Source organism: Drosophila biarmipes, chromosome 2L (assembly GCF_025231255.1).
Source record: "Drosophila biarmipes strain raj3 chromosome 2L, RU_DBia_V1.1, whole genome shotgun sequence".
NCBI classification, from domain to species: domain Eukaryota; kingdom Metazoa; phylum Arthropoda; class Insecta; order Diptera; family Drosophilidae; genus Drosophila; species Drosophila biarmipes.
Window position 1 is genome coordinate 25,035,628 of NC_066612.1, and position 16,627 is coordinate 25,052,254.

The 16,627-nt window shown below is 36.1% G+C and overlaps 2 protein-coding genes and 1 long non-coding RNA gene across 5 annotated transcripts; 2 read left to right on the forward strand and 1 right to left on the reverse strand.

Moving 5' to 3' along the window:
• The first annotated feature begins 617 nt into the window (after positions 1-617).
• On the forward strand, positions 618-4,489 carry LOC108027412 (eukaryotic initiation factor 4A). 3 transcript variants are annotated; one of them, XR_007763370.1, is made up of 6 exons: positions 1,639-1,719; positions 1,841-2,067; positions 2,909-3,522; positions 3,670-3,893; positions 3,960-4,154; positions 4,254-4,489. XR_007763370.1 is itself a non-coding variant. In XM_017098854.3 (5 exons), coding segments are annotated over exons 1-5 (1,212 nt in total). In that variant the 5' UTR covers positions 618-761; the 3' UTR covers positions 4,105-4,489. The 3 variants fall into 3 exon arrangements, 2 of the variants coding, with proteins under 2 accessions (XP_016954343.1, XP_016954352.1); XM_017098854.3 differs by lacking the exon at positions 1,639-1,719 and adding an exon at positions 618-763 and having other exon boundaries at positions 3,960-4,489; XM_017098863.3 differs by having other exon boundaries at positions 1,640-1,719; positions 3,960-4,489.
• LOC122818786 (uncharacterized) lies at positions 4,088-4,732 on the reverse strand. Its single transcript, XR_006368269.2, has 2 exons — positions 4,640-4,732; positions 4,088-4,584 (listed from the first exon to the last, which is right to left on the reverse strand). It is a non-coding gene; the product is annotated as an uncharacterized LOC122818786 (long non-coding RNA).
• Positions 4,733-9,201: 4,469 nt separating this feature from the next.
• LOC108027428 (sphingolipid delta(4)-desaturase DES1) lies at positions 9,202-11,423 on the forward strand. Its single transcript, XM_017098878.3, has 2 exons — positions 9,202-9,751; positions 10,388-11,423. Exons 1-2 carry the CDS (start codon positions 9,354-9,356, stop codon positions 10,953-10,955), a joined length of 966 nt encoding a protein of 321 aa, XP_016954367.1. The 5' UTR covers positions 9,202-9,353; the 3' UTR covers positions 10,956-11,423.
• The last annotated feature ends 5,204 nt before the right edge of the window (positions 11,424-16,627 follow it).

A 16,627-nucleotide genomic window follows, 5' to 3' on the forward strand; every position in this document is an offset into this window, starting at 1 on the left:
TGACCAAGTCAGCATTTATAAGAATATCTTGTTGGTTCAGCCTTCCAGAGCCTTCCAACGGCTCGGAACTCATCTATTAATCTCATCTTAGAAAATTTTGGCTCAGCTGTTTTTTATGAATATGTCCTTATATACAAGACCAGCCACCTGTTCTAACAAAAAAAGTATATAATTTATATAAAGAAATCACATAACTAAACAGTATGCTAATAGCAATAAAATAATCATATTGTGTTGAGAACATTCCACATGCTAACATTCAAACTGTACTTAGTTTTGGGTTATCTTGCATTTTTTTTCGAGCAACTAGGTGATTACTTATTTTTCTTTGGTAACGGCTTGCGTATACCGATCAGTTGAACCTTTTATGAAACTTTTATGAACAAAAAGACGCTACGTATACGCAATAGCGATTTTAAGCGAGTGTGTGTAGAGGGTATTAAATAGTTAAATAGTTGCAGTTAAGATGCAGTCTAAGAGTCCCGTAAAAATAATTAAATCCATTAAAATTCATCCAATAAAATTTAGGGAGAACGTTTTTTGCATTTTTTATACGATTTATATGCGGCCGATGCCCCTTAAAACCTCTACGGAAATGCCAGATATTTACTGACAGCGGGCGATATATAATGACCGAGATATCGATAGTCCGCGATGTTTTTTTTACATCACTAAAACTTTTGCAAGATGGTGCCTCTTTTGCTTGGTTTTAACAAATCAGTAGCAGCACGTGTATAAAAAGTGCCAATAGTTTTCAAAAAATGTTAGTATATATTATAGATTAATAACTTAAAATGGAGAAAGCAGCCAGGGGAACACGTTCCCAATCGAATCATTAATCGCTTTGGGCGGTCCGTGTGTGCTTCAATGCAATATATAACATTTTTGATCGTCAGAAAAAGTGGACCCTTAAGGAAAAATATTACAAATCTGAACAGCAAAAGCGAAAGACAGTGGGCGAGAGAATTGCGGTAGTCACTACAATAAAAATTGTTATTTGACGCTTTTTCCATTTGGAACACCTGGATAAGGAAGTTTGCTGAAATCGTGCCTCCACTTGACTTAATCTCACGCACACACGTCCGCTTGACTCATGACTGCATAATGACGCAGACTGAATGATTCTACATATCTTTATTAGATTGACAATTGTGAGCTCAGCTAACCTGAACCCATCTCAATATTCGTCAGCGTGTCACACACACCTTGGAATATTTGTCCCCTCGTTCTCCCACAACCAACTACCCTCTCAACTACTGCCATTTTTAACCGGCTACTACTATTTGCGACTGTCGTTAGGCAACCAACACTGTTGCCATAGTTACGTGCACATATCGCCAGACCACTCTTGCCGACTGACATTCACACACGCGATACTACGGTCATCCCACTCGCACTCGCTCAGTGGCGAACTCTCGCCGCGCATCGCTCAACAGCCGCCTAGCTGGCTTCGCAGTTGCCAGTCGCGTTTTTTGTTTTAAAAGTACCGTACTGCAGAGCGCAACGGACCAAAGAAGTAACAATTTGGAAACGCGTTCACGTTCATTTACTTGGGTTTCAAGTCGATTTCGGGGAAAAACAACACAGGCAGCAGACTCAACTCAAATTCTCTGTTTTTTATTCTAGACAGACAAATCAATAATCGATTGAATAAACAAGGCTCAAACCGTCGAAATTCAGGATATAAGTTTACCTAGTCAATTCCTTATTGTTGATAATGTGAGTGCCGCTGTTTGCTAAGCGCTACTCTCGATTCGCCATAACCAAGAAATGTAGCTGGAAAAGTTATACAGATTAATTTGAAGTTGCATTTCTCATTCGCATTTTCTCTTTCTCGCAGGGATGACCGAAGTGAAATAGCTCAGGATGGTCCCGCCGGCATGGACCCCGAGGGAGTCATCGAGTCCACCTGGCACGAGGTGTACGACAACTTCGATGATATGAACTTGCGAGAGGAGCTTCTGCGCGGCATCTACGGCTACGGATTTGAGAAACCGTCGGCCATCCAGCAGCGCGCCATCATTCCCTGTGTCAAGGGTCGCGATGTCATTGCCCAGGCACAGTCTGGTGAGTAAATAATTCTTTATTTCGAGCTCCAGATTTCAATTTCCAAGTACCCCAATTCCCCTCGATCCTTATTATCAGCAACAAAGAAAAACTTTTCAAAATGTAGAAAAAAGGAAAAAAATGTCAGGAATGTATTAGCGATGACACAGCTGCCGCGCCTGTATTTTTTTTTTTTAACTGCGCTCTGTGTTGCTCGCTCTCTTTACTTTTATGTCACTCCCGCCCTCTCTCGCTTTTTGCCGTCATTGCGTTTGCGAGCCCTTTTTTCGCTGAACATCTGCCTTTTGCCTTTACAAACACGAAGACAGAAAAATGTTACCACAAAGATGGTCGACGCAAGACTCCAGCCGCGTTTTGTGTGTTGAGTTATTAAGGAGATCCGTAAGAATTGCGATCTACCTGTAGCCTATTTGGTACTAATCCATTTTAAAGACCTTTATACGCATGTATTCCCTTTTTTTGCACTCTGCTTCTACGTGGCTTTTTTAAATCTGGGGTTAATTACTGGGTGGATAATAAAATGCATTATAAGTAGGGGTTTAAACGAGCAAGACTTACCTTAATATCGCCTTGCGTAGACAATTAAAAAAACCATACCCCTCATCATACACACTCATATTTCTTTTGTTTGTTCTTGGTGCTCTTATACTATTCTATACTCGTCTGTGCATATAATTTCATAATACTTACCTTGTAAGTGCCGCGAAGTTCTTTTCTACAAAGAAGTTAAACGTATTTACAAATATACACATTCCCTGGAATTTGAGAATTGTATTCAAATTCCCTCCGCAAACTAATCTAAAAGCGTGCTAACAATTTTGCATCTTAATATCTCCCGTAGGAACTGGCAAGACTGCCACCTTCTCGATTGCTATCCTTCAGCAGATCGATACATCCATTCGGGAGTGCCAGGCACTGATTTTGGCCCCGACTCGCGAGTTGGCCACGCAGATCCAGCGCGTGGTGATGGCTCTAGGAGAGTACATGAAGGTGCACTCGCACGCCTGCATCGGAGGCACTAACGTGCGTGAGGATGCCCGCATCCTGGAATCTGGCTGCCATGTCGTAGTGGGCACGCCTGGCCGCGTCTACGACATGATCAACCGTAAGGTGCTGCGCACCCAGTATATAAAGCTTTTTGTGCTCGATGAGGCCGACGAGATGTTGTCGCGTGGTTTCAAGGACCAGATCCAGGACGTGTTCAAGATGTTGCCCCCAGACGTCCAGGTCATCCTTCTGTCTGCCACCATGCCGCCGGATGTTCTCGAAGTGAGCCGATGCTTCATGCGCGAACCAGTCAGCATTCTGGTGAAGAAGGAAGAATTGACCCTCGAGGGTATCAAGCAGTTTTACGTGAATGTTAAGCAAGAAAATTGGAAACTTGGCACCCTATGCGATTTGTACGATACCTTGTCCATTACCCAGTCGGTTATCTTCTGCAATACCCGTCGCAAGGTTAATACACTCATCTTTATCAATTTGTAATAATTTTTTTTTTTTAGGCCTAAGAGTCAAAGGCTTTTGAAAGAGTCAAACTAGTTTGATTTTGTACACTAGGTCAAAGCAAGGGAAAATGTATTATACACTTATCAATTTCTGCAGGTGGACCAGCTAACTCAAGAGATGTCGAGCCACAATTTCACCGTTTCAGCTATGCACGGCGACATGGAGCAACGTGATCGCGAGGTCATAATGAAACAGTTCCGTTCTGGGTCTTCTCGTGTCTTGATTACCACTGATTTACTGGCACGCGGAATTGATGTGCAGCAGGTGTCTTTGGTCATTAATTACGATCTACCCTCAAACCGCGAGAATTACATCCATAGGTGAGTACTCATCCTTGCACCGTTTATATGTTTTTTGTATTGTTTTTTTCGCCTCTTTCCTTTCAGAATTGGTCGCGGTGGTCGATTCGGTCGCAAGGGCGTTGCGATTAACTTTATTACAGATGATGATCGACGAATCCTTAAGGATATTGAACAATTCTATCATACAACAATTGAGGAAATGCCTGCCAATATTGCCGATTTGATTTAAATATTTTCTACCGAGCCGCAAAACAACTAAAAAAAATGTCAAAATAAAACGTGAGTGAGCAAAACAGCAACCAAGAACTACAACATCGATAGCCGAGCGAAAATATAAATTATTCAGAGATCAGCAAAAAATAAAACTTTACTTAAAAGGCAGCCAACCACCCAACGGCAAGGGCTAGACGCAGACAGAGCAATAACATCGGCAGCGGCGCCACAGCAACATCATCAGTGCGGCAGCAACATCTACCAGCTGCAAGAGCTTAAAAAATTTCTCCAAAAATCAGGACATCCTCTGTATTCATTTAGTTCTTTCTGTGTTTAATGAATTTTTAAACTGCGTCGTCAACCAGCAACAACAAATATATACAAATATATACAAACAACAATTGCATAATAAAATGGGGTACCACCACTTGGTAAAAACGAGTAATTATAAACGCAAAAACCACAAAGCGCACCCATGTTTTAGCTTTTTCCAGAACTGTTGATAAATATATGTAAAAGGATTTCATACGTATATGATAATTTGAACATACCACTCCTAAAAATCAGCCTAAAATTAGCTGAATTTTACACAACCAACTTGCAATACAGCTTGCAAAGAACACTATAAAAAATATAGCCATTTAAGAACGTAAACGGTTGCTAGTGCTGTGGGTGTTAGAGTGGGATTAACACCCTGCTAAAAAAAACTTGCGATGCGGAAAATGTATTGATTTTGGGTTTTAAATGTTCATACGGACGGATAGGCAGGTGTGGCTATGTCGCCTCCGCCAGTGATCCTGGACAAGAATGTGCTTTTCGACGAATCTAGTATACACTTTCACTGCACGAGTAAATGGTTAAAAATGTGATTTTTTCCAGAACTGTGCTCTTGATATACGATTGAAAAAAAAAAAACATTGCAAAAAGCGAGTAGTTTTTCGTTCCACGCGTTTTGAAAATGTTTCCATTTTAGACCAAGTTGGTTCGGAAAGATTACGTTTCCCCATACGATTTTAATTTTTTTCGGCTCCATACCAATCGACTGACCCTAATAAAAATATACCCTGCAATTAATTGCAAGCAAAAGGGGTATAACTATTTCGCCTGTCGTATAGAAGTCACTTCTAAATTCTTAAAAATAAAAAGACGATAGTAAAAGCAAACTCGATTACATATTAGGGCACTCACCACCGAAATTCGCGAAAAAATTATCCCCGATGAACCGCGATTTCTTAAGAATTTACATGCAAAAATAACTTGGCGGTCAGCCGTGGCTCTCTTGTAATTGAATTTCAAAGTTCACGGACTTGCTATAAAGAATAAGGGTACTTTTCTAATTTTTTCAGTCAAAGTAATACAATTTTAAAGAGTTCCTAAAAAATTAATTCATTTTTTCATGAGTTCCTATAAACATATTTAAGGTTTCAACTGAGTTCCTGTAAAAATCATGTACCAATTTTTTTTATTCACATTTTTCCGCACCACTGTTGAAGAAAACATCCAGGACTGTTTTTTATTGTGTGGTCCCCCATAAGCCTAGACTAGAACAAATGGCGGCGATTTTTTTTAATTTCATGCCAAATTTTACTTGTGACTCGTTCAAAATCCGCTTTGTTTTTTCGTTTGTTATTTTTTGTTTAATTTTACACTACGTTTTGATTTTATATTTAACTTTTTTTTAGAATTTTTATGACGATTTTACAAAAATTCGTTTGAAACCGTTATTAGGTTTATGGGAACTCACTTTAAAAAATATTTATTTTTATAGGAAACATTAAAATGTTATTACTTTGTTAAAAAAATATGAGAAAAGCACCCTTCTTTTTTATAGCAAAACTGGGAACTTTGAAACTCAATTACAAGAAAACCATTAGCCAGCGTAACCGTTTATTCTAACCAAACCTGTTGCTTCTGCGCCTTCCATTTTCGATTGTTCCCTGTCATTATAGTTATGCAAAAATCATCTCATAAAAAAACTTATTTTTTAAAAGTCGTTAAAACAAAATTGTGTAATATGGGATACTTTAATAAAATATTCATTTTCAATGTTACGTTTAAGGATTTTCAATAGAGGGCGTTTTTGCTGTTATAAATTACATTCTCGGGATGTAGAAATTCGACGTAAAACATTTTTAAGTGGATTTTTTGGAATGATTTTAAAGGATGTTGGTAAGAACTTTGCGTTTTTAAGTTTAAACATTCTAAATTATTCGTGTTGTTTTTGTAATAGAAAGTTAAAGTGAGCGGTCTAACACGATTGTATTTGACTCATCAGACATACTTACACTAGTCGGCATAAGTATTTTGACATAAAGCAAAGTGAAAAATATTTGTAATTTGAACTTGCTTCGTTTAACTTTTGGCAATGGAAAGGTAATTTAAAAGCCGTTTGAAGGATGCACTTCTTTTCTTAACCCATTCAGTACTTATCTAAAACTCCGAACTTGTGTAAAAGTCTACTTTTTGAATTTTTTCCTCGTCTTGAAAATTTAAATTATTTGATGCAAAAAGTTTGTTTAAACAAAAATTTTTCACATTGGTCACCATTGTAAGAGATCGCGGCAATTTTTGTTAAAAAAAATGTTTGCTTGCGACATTAGAAGTGATTTGTATATAAATGTTGTCAATACATTTTATTGCCGTTTTCTAATTTGAATTTTATTTCGTACAATTGGAATGATCTATCCAACATTTATATTTTGCTTATACTTTTAATTTAAGTATTCTTTAACGGTTTAATATTTTCCGTTTTAAAAATGTAATCTTTTTTAAAGAAAACTATTAGTTTTACAGAAAAATATATAAAAAACATAAATAACTCATTTCTGTAATAGCTTTCATTTCTCCCTGGCAAAACTTTTTAATTAAGTTAATATATTCGAATATATTTACGAAAAACAGTTTTTAAGTATGTTCTTGTACTCAGAACCACAAATAACGTGGATATTGAAATTTTGCAGCTAAACGGAATTTCACCCAAGTATACTTATACTAGAACAACGCGTCCAACCTTACTTTTACCAGAATTTTTTTTCTTTGCGTGGGAACACCCGGCAGGATGTCGATTTAGGGGGAGAAGTCTTCGCCTTAAGTGTACTCAATTGGATTAACTCCATCATTTCCACTATACGACAAATTTGGCCAATTCTGGTATCGCTTTTTGTGTGTCAATATATTTTTTAATGAAAATTGATGTTTTAAACAACGGAAAACATCTTGCACTTAATGTAGCACTTACCTTTTATTTTATTATTTCCAAAAATATAAATCAAAATGTTTTGCAACGCGCAATTTAAAAAGCTATCTGCTTCTCTTTTCTTAACTCAAACAGAATTCACAGGTCTTCTTCATATTTTGTTTCTTGCCGAACATAACGACGAGACGCGAAAAAAGGACCGGTCGAAGGTTGTCTTTTCGAGTGTAGTCAGATTATAAAACACAGAAAGAGAGGAAAAAATATGATGTATCTATTAAAAAATACCTATATATATTCAATGAACTTTATTTGTTACAATATTGAGCGACATCTGTTCTTAATTTTCAGCATGCTAAAATCTGCAGTCATATTAGTCGGATTCGGCTGTTCGCGTAGAGTTGTTGTGCTAATTTAAAATGGTTTTGGATGGTAGATGTTGGATGTGCTCTGAGGGAATAGGAGTTTCACATTTGTGAACGAGGACACGATAATTTCCTTTGTCCTTTTACTATGAAAATTCCCCTTCCTTTTTACCTACGCTGTTGTTTTTCGACCGAGCGTCAGTTCATTTGGTAATTTGCTTGTGAGCAGACCAGTTTTGTACTAAATTTGTGTGTTGCTTTGTTTTTCTGAATCTTTTAAATTGTGTAACACATTAAAATGTCCAACTCAACGAAAAATGCGAATTTACGTGAAGCTGTACGATTAGTTAAAAATATTTTCACATTACCTGTCGCGTTTACAGTGAAATAAGCATTCAAAGATTTCCACCTAATTATAAAAGGTAATTCCTTCAAATTTATTTTTACTTTAAATATAAAAAAAATTGTGTTTCCTTCAATTTTAAAAATGATTATTATTAAATTTATCATGTTAAGCGCTCAGCTTATAAAAAATAAATTCAAAGTATTGCCGAACATGTAAAAACAAGTTTTTTATTCAATATATCCAAGATTTCCAATGGGGAAAGGCTTTTCTGGTATCTTCTACAAGCATCTGTTATGTCACTTCTAAGTAACTTCCAGAGTGTTCCCCAGAAAAAAAAACAAAATATATAAAGAAATTTGTTTAGCTTTTTCCAAGAAAAATTATTGTTTTTCATTTTATGATCAATGGTCAAACTCTACCAAGAATACAAGAATACAAGAATATCCTTTTAGGTATTCTCAAATAATTATTTTGTAAGCCAATTTCAAACTTTCACAAACTTTTGTATTGTTGGAAAGCTCGCAACTTGCCCAAAACCTTATTTTAAGCTTTTAAGCTTATATCATTTTTTTTGTTCGAGGAATGTTTTTATTTTAATAAGTAGCTCAAGAATTCGTTTTCATGCCATGCTCCTCCATCTTCAGTACAGCATCGAAAGAAGCGCTGGCTTCTTTGGGCAGAAGGAAATAGGACCGCCCGCTAAGTGACAGCTTGGCGGAGCAATCAGTAGCCATTTCCATAATACTGGACGCCCTTCTGCAGTATCAACCGTACAACCCAGTTGCCACCCCGCGTCCCTTAAGGACCATGTTGGCATTTTGGAAATCGGTTCTGCACTGCAGATGGCGAGACAGCTGTTGCACTACATATTAACATTTTATATTTCACACTGAAATTAAAACGATTTTTTGAGTAGTGGAACTCTTAGGCGATCTGAGTACTAAGCTTTATTTATTGAACCGCGGCTATGGGCGCTTATCCAAATCCACTAGCTAAATCAGGTATTTTTTCTGGTATTTCCTTAGCTTATCTGAGTACCGCGCTGAAAAGCAGACGTGACGAAAAGCGTTATTCGCGTTTTCGGGTCATGCTCACTCCAAAGCTAAGGTAGCGGTTTTCGTCGATGTGTGTACTAGGCTTTAAGAACCAAATACCGATGTGGAAAATTATCCAAACATCGATAGACCGATTAAAATCGATATATCGTCAAGTCTCTATTTTCCACTTCAATAGCTGATGTTAATTTTTTGCCCGCTTAGTCGGACGTCGAAGCTTTTTCCTTCCACGCGTCGCCCTAATAACATCGATCCGAAGCACGAAACCCACCTTTAACATCCTACCCCAACCGAAAAACATCCAAGATGGGTCAGAAAGTTTCGCGGAGCGACTTTGAGTGGGTGTACACAGAGGAGCCGCACGCCTCGCGCCGCACGCTTATACTGGAGAAGTACCCACAGATCAAGAAGCTCTTCGGCCACGATCCTAACTTCAAGTGGGTGGCCGGCGCAATGGTGCTTACCCAAATCCTGTCACTGTTCATAGTGAAGGATCTGTCGTGGTCTTGGCTTTTTGTGGCCGCCTACTGCTTCGGTGGCATTATCAACCACTCGTTGATGCTGGCCGTCCACGAAATTTCCCATAATTTGGCCTTCGGACATAGCCGACCCATGCTGAACAGAATTATGGGTTTCATCTGTAACTTGCCCATCGGCTTGCCTATGAGCATTTCGTTCAAGAAGTACCATCTGGAGCATCATCGGTACGTGTTGTTCGACTCGGTTTAATGACGTCGTACACCCTACTATTAAACATATATAGTTCTAATTACTGGGCGTAGTCACACAGTAAGAAGTACAAATATCCCTGCCCTCCCGTCACAATTTTATGTATTCATTATGTAAATCTACGACTTGTTATGCCAAATACTGCACCCATTTCATTCCGTCTTACAGGAAACTTTCTGAAGGTTTGTGAGTCAATTGGCTTGTGATTCCATGTTGTTGATAATCGAGTGCGTCTAAATTACGTTGATAAGATAAGACTCTTGCTATCCCAATAGGCGCTCGATTGGTCACGTAGCTCAGTTTTGGACTGCAAGTCAAATTCGGTTGACTCACTATTATCGCGTTTTTAAAAAGTTCACAATAAAATCCGAATTGCTAACGCGTCATACATATGTGTTTATGTGTTTAGATTAATGTTTACAGTCAGCCCGTTAACAACATATGTATGTACATAGTTGTAGTTATTTATGGTATAATCGCCAGGTTCACCAGTATTCTCGACCTAAGTACAAACTGGATGGAATGGGAAGGGCCAAAAATAAAAATGTAGTCCATCTTACATCCATCCAGTAAATTGGTTTTATAATAATATGTTTATTTTGCCATTTCAGTTACCAAGGGGATGAGTCAATTGACACTGATATACCCACACTGCTAGAGGCGCGTCTTTTTGATACCACATTTGGAAAGTTTTTGTGGGTGTGCCTGCAACCTTTCTTCTACATTTTCCGACCACTAGTCATAAACCCGAAGCCACCTACGCGCCTGGAATTTATTAACACTGTGGTGCAACTAACTTTCAACGCATTTATAACTTACTTTCTTGGATGGAAGCCGATGTCTTATCTCCTGATCGGTAGCGTTCTCGCGATGGGCTTGCACCCGGTGGCCGGACACTTTATTTCGGAACATTATATGTTTTCTAAAGGATTTGAAACGTATTCTTACTATGGCCCGCTTAACTGGATTACTTTTAATGTGGGCTATCACAACGAGCATCATGACTTCCCGGCGGTGCCTGGATCAAGGCTGCCAGAGGTTAGGCGCATCGCCAAGGAATTTTATGACACTATGCCCCAGCACACCAGCTGGACCCGGGTACTTTACGACTTTATCATGGACCCAGCAGTGGGACCATATGCCCGAGTGAAGCGACGCCAGCGGGGCCTGGCCTCCTAAATATTCGATGTTATTAAAGGTTTCCTGCCATGAATGAAATCTCAGCGCTAGAGCTTAAGCGGCTTATAATGTATAAAAACATCGTAAAGACATTTATAGCGGTTGTAGAAGAGGGAAGCGACAAAATACACAGCACCTGCTAATCTCCAATGATTGACTGAAAGGCTCATAGTTGATATACTGAAGTGTTTTGTGTTTGTGCTAGAGTGTGCGCATAGTTTGACTCCTTGGCTTAACTAAGAAACACTTTTAATTATTATACAATTGTCCAACAATTTTTAATACATATACCCTCATTGTCACCCTAACGACAGTTAACTACTAGTAGATTAAAGCGACTACTATTTTTGATAGCCTCTTGAAACTGTGACCTAAGACTAAAGTTAAGGAAATTGGCCAGGGGTGGCAGCAAGTAGAGAACACAGTTGAAAATTATGAGAAAAATAAAACATATTGCTAAATCTTTTAGTGGTGATGTTATTATTGTTTTGTTGTTATTATTAACGACGATTGCATGTCTTACTTCATGTGGGCACAGCGCTATCATATATAATTTTGCTAAGCGTCTCAAAAGCGAAATAGTGTTTTAAGATATATTTTTTGCTATTAGGGCTTAAAGAACTCACCGAGGCATTTTGAGGCACAGAAGATCAATAACATACACTAGTAGGTAAAAGTATTTTGACAAAACACAAAAGTTTAATATACTCATAATTTGAACTTACTTTATTAAAACTTCGGCATCAATGGAAAGGTAATTTAAAAAAGTTTCTTAAAACAAAAAAAAATAAACCTGCAAAAAGAATTTTACAAAAATCACTTTTCTTATATTTTATGATTTTTTGAAGGTGACAACGTCGGAAAAAATATGTATGGAAAAGAGAAACATATGGCTTGAATGCGTATTTCTAAACATTTTCAAATAATCATAAAAAATATAAGATGATTTTTCAAAAATTCTTTTGGCAGTTACTATTATTTTTGTTCAAACAAACTTTTCGTATAAAAAAAATTTTAAAAAAAGTTTTTAAGACGAAGAAAATATTTTAAAAAGTAGATTTTCACACAAAGTCGTTCCTTTCAGTAAAAACTGAATGGGTCTAAGAAAACTATTGTATCATTTGAACGGCATTTAAATTACCTTTCCATTGATGCCAAGGTTCTACAAGAAGTAAGTTTAAATTATGAGTATATTAAACTTTTGTTTTGTCAAAATACTTATGCCGACTAGTGTATGTGCAGCGTAGTCTTGCAGAGAGTTAAGTTATTTCAGTCGGTTTTTTGCGACGCAGTAAAGGAGTCTTTTCCGACCCCATAAAGTAGACAAGTTGAGTCATCTCCGTCTGTCCGTATAGACACATGAACATTCCGGGGCTGCCGGCGCAGTACAAGTTTGTTTCTCGCTCTAAAATACTAGAAGAAAAATTTGTTACTGAAATGTATTGTTCTCGTCAAACACTATCGTTTAAGAAAAAAAGTTTGCTATACCCACAAACGGCCAACACGCTTAAATCTGTCTGCCGTCCACACTACCATATATATATTAAAATTGCAGGTAGGTGGTGCTTAACAATATAGCTTTGCTGCTTATATACCTCCAATTCCCCTTATTATACCCTTGCAAAGGGTATAATAATTTCAGCCAGAAGTTTGCAACGCAGTAAAGGAAACGTTTCCGACCCCATTAAGTATATATATTCATAATCATCATCATTAGACGGACATGGCTAGATCGACTCTTCTAGTCACGCTGATCAAGAATATATATACTTAATGGGGTCGGAAACGTTTCCTTTACTGCGTTGCAAACTTCTGGCTGAAATTATTATACCCTCTGCAAGGGTATAATAAGGGGAATTGGAGGTATATAAGCAGCAAAGCTATATTGTTAAGCACCACCTACCTGCAATTTTAATATATATATGGTAGTGCGGACGGCAGACAGATTTAAGCGTGTTGGCCGTTTGTCGGTATAGCAAACTTTTTTTCTTAAACGATAGTGTTTGACGAGAACAATACATTTCAGTAACAAATTTTTCTTCTAGTATTTTAGAGCGAGAAACAAACTTGTACTGCGCCGGCAGCCCCGGAATGTTCATGTGTCTATACGGACAGACGGAGATGACTCAACTTGTCTACTTTATGGGGTCGGAAAAGACTCCTTTACTGCGTCGCAAAAAACCGACTGAAATAACTTAACTCTCTGCAAGACTACGCTGCACATACACTAGTCGGCATAAGTATTTTGACAAAACAAAAGTTTAATATACTCATAATTTAAACTTACTTCTTGTAGAACCTTGGCATCAATGGAAAGGTAATTTAAATGCCGTTTAAATGATACAATACTTTTCTTATACCCATTCAGTTTTTCTGAAAGGAACGACTTTGTGTGAAAATCTACTTTTTAAAATATTTTCTTCGTCTTAAAAACTTTTTTTTTAATTTTTTTTTTATACGAAAAGTTTGTTTGAACAAATATATAAGTAACTGCCAAAAGAATTTTCAAAAAATCATTTTTCTTATATTTTTTATGATTATTTGAAAATGTTTAGAAATACGCATTCAAGCCATATGTTTCTCTTTTCCATACAAATTTTTTCCGACGTTGTCACCTTCAAAAAATCATAAAAATATAAGAAAAATGATTTTTGTAAAATTCTTTTTGCAGGTTTTTTTTTTTGTTTTAATATATATATTCTTGATTAGCATCACAAGATAAGTCGATCTAGCCAAACCCGTCTGTCAGTTTCTACGCACACTAGTCTCTCAGTTTTGAAGCTTTCAGGATGAAACCTTCCTAAAAGTCGTATTAATATAACAGGTAGTATACGTAATGTCGGAACGAACATTTTAATATTAACTTCTACTCTTTGGAATATCATTCTTTTAATATTACAGAACTTGCCATATTCTACGGGAGAGACCTGCAAGGGTATAGAATGGTTGGCTTGTTGAAGATAGTTTCCTTTTTGTTATCAAAATCAATTATAAAATCGGAATTCCATTCGCATTTGCTGCAATACTCATATATGAGGTTTGATAATGGCATTGCATAACATTTTTTGGGCTTTTAAAAATTCATTTTTTAAAATTTTTATCTAACATAGTTTTGGCATGCATAGTTTTTGGCATGCAAGAAAGCAATAAAATGTTTTTCATACTAAAGAGAAATGGATTGCTCTGTTATCGCATAATATCTTCCAAACCGTAATTTTTATGACAAAAAGTGTTAGATATTAAAGGTTGAGTAATCTCAAGGGCTATAAGATTTAAATTTAAATATTTTAAATATTCTTTACAATTTTGAGAATTTAGTCAAAAAGTAGTTTGAAAAAAAAACTATTTGTCATATCTCTTAACCTGTTAAATTCATACCATTTAAGTAATAAAAAAGTATTTAGCAAATTAAATTATCTTTTTAAAAAACACAGCACGTCTTCGTAGCATTAGTTGTTAGAAACTAAATAAGACTTTTTTGTATTTTCCGCCAAACTAGCGGGTTTTTCCAAAAGTCGTAGGGCAAAACTTCGAATTCCTTCCGACCTATTTTATACATCCATTGGGTTTCCAAAACCTTAAATCTAAGATGGGTGCGTACAAACCCACAAACAAAAGGACAACATTTTCATTTTGGAAAGAATAAAATCTTGTTTTTAGAGCTTTTTAACGAGACATCGTATCTTAACAAATGAGGTGTTATTCGAAGCGTATTCTCAGTATTAATAATTAGGTTTAAAGCCCCACGGTATCACGGCAGATCACATTTTTTAAATTTCTAATTTTACTTTTTTACTCTGTCCGTCAAGGACTTTAAAAATATCAATTTGTTTGGATAAAAAAGCAATAAAAGTGTAAAATTAGAAATTTAAAAAATGTGATCTGCCGTGATACCGTGGGGCTTTAAACCTAATTATTATTACTGAGAATACGCTTCGAATAACACCTCATTTGTTAAGATACGATGTCTCGTTAAAAAGCTCTAAAAACAAGATTTTATTCTTCCCAAAATGAAAATGTTGTCCTTTTGTTTGTGGGTTTGTACGCACCCATCTTAGTTTTAAGGTTTTGGAAACCCAATGGATGTATAAAATAGGTCGGAAGGAATTCGAAGTTTTGCCCTACGACTTTTGGAAAAACCCGCTAGTTTGTCGGAAAATACAAAAAAGTCTTATTTAGTTTCTAACAACTAATGCTACGAAGACGTGCTGTGTCTCTGAAAAGATAATTTAATTTGCTAAATACTTTTTTATTACTTAAATGGTATGAATTTAACAGGTTAAGAGATATGACAAATAGTTTTTTTTCAAACTACTTTTTGACTAAATTCTCAAAATTGTAAAGAATATTTAAAATATTTAAATTTAAATCTTATAGCCCTTGAGATTACTTAACCTTTAATATCTAACACTTTTTGTCATAAAAATTGCGGTTTGGAAGATATTATGCGATAACAGAGCAATCCATTTCTCTTTAGTATGAAAAACATTTTATTGCTTTCTTGCATGCCAAAAACTATGCATGCCAAAACTATGTTAGATAAAAATTTTAAAAAATGAATTTTTAAAAGCCCAAAAAATGTTATGCAATGCTATTATCAAACCTCATATATGAGTATTGCAGCAAATGCGAATGGAATTCCGATTTTATAATTGATTTTGATAACAAAAAGGAAACTATCTTCAACAAGCCAACCATTCTATACCCTTGCAGGTATCTCCCGTAGAATATGGCAAGTTCTGTAATATTAAAAGAATGATATTTCAAAGAGTAGAAGTTAATATTAAAATGTTCGTTCCGACATTACGTATACTACCTGTTATATTAATACGACTTTTAGGAAGGTTTCATCCTGAAAGCTTCAAAACTGAGAGACTAGAGTGCGTAGAAACTGACAGACGGGTTTGGCTAGATCGACTCATCTTGTGATGCTAATCAAGAATATATATACTTCATGGGTTCGGAATCAACTTCATCACTACGTTGTTATGCAATGGTATAACAAAAACTTAGGATATCAAACAATAACATAATAAGGAGGTAAGGGGTCTTGGCGATCGCGCACTATTAACGTAGAAAAGTTCTGATATCGACTTTTGTGATGAATAATGCTTGTTAATTCGATAAATAAATAAACTTTTAAAAATGTTATCATTCCTTCATTATATATTATGAAATATAATTTAAAAAACATTTATTCATTTAAGAAACAATTACAATAAGAAAGGAAGTTAACTTCGGCAAGCCGAAGCCCTTGCAGTTATAAGAGATAAACAACTTTAGTTACACCATGTGCTATTTTTAAGGATTGTTGCTGACTTCAGTGATAATAAAAAAGCAATGTTATAAGATGATATGTGAAAAAGTCCCAAAGCTTTATTTGTTTCATATTATTTTCCCACCAATTTTTCGATCGTTCCTATGACAGCTATATAATATAGTCGTCCGATTTTGATACAATTTAATTCCGAATTCAGAATGTATTAAAGAATGTTATATTCAAGCTTAGAAGGTTATATGTCATAAAGCACCAAAGCTATAATTTGTTTCATATTATTTTCCCACCAATTTTTCGATAGTTTCTGTGGCAGCTATATGATATAGTCGTCCGATTTTGATACACCGAAGATATAATTTTTTTAAAATTTTTTCCCCGATAGTATCCAAGGGAG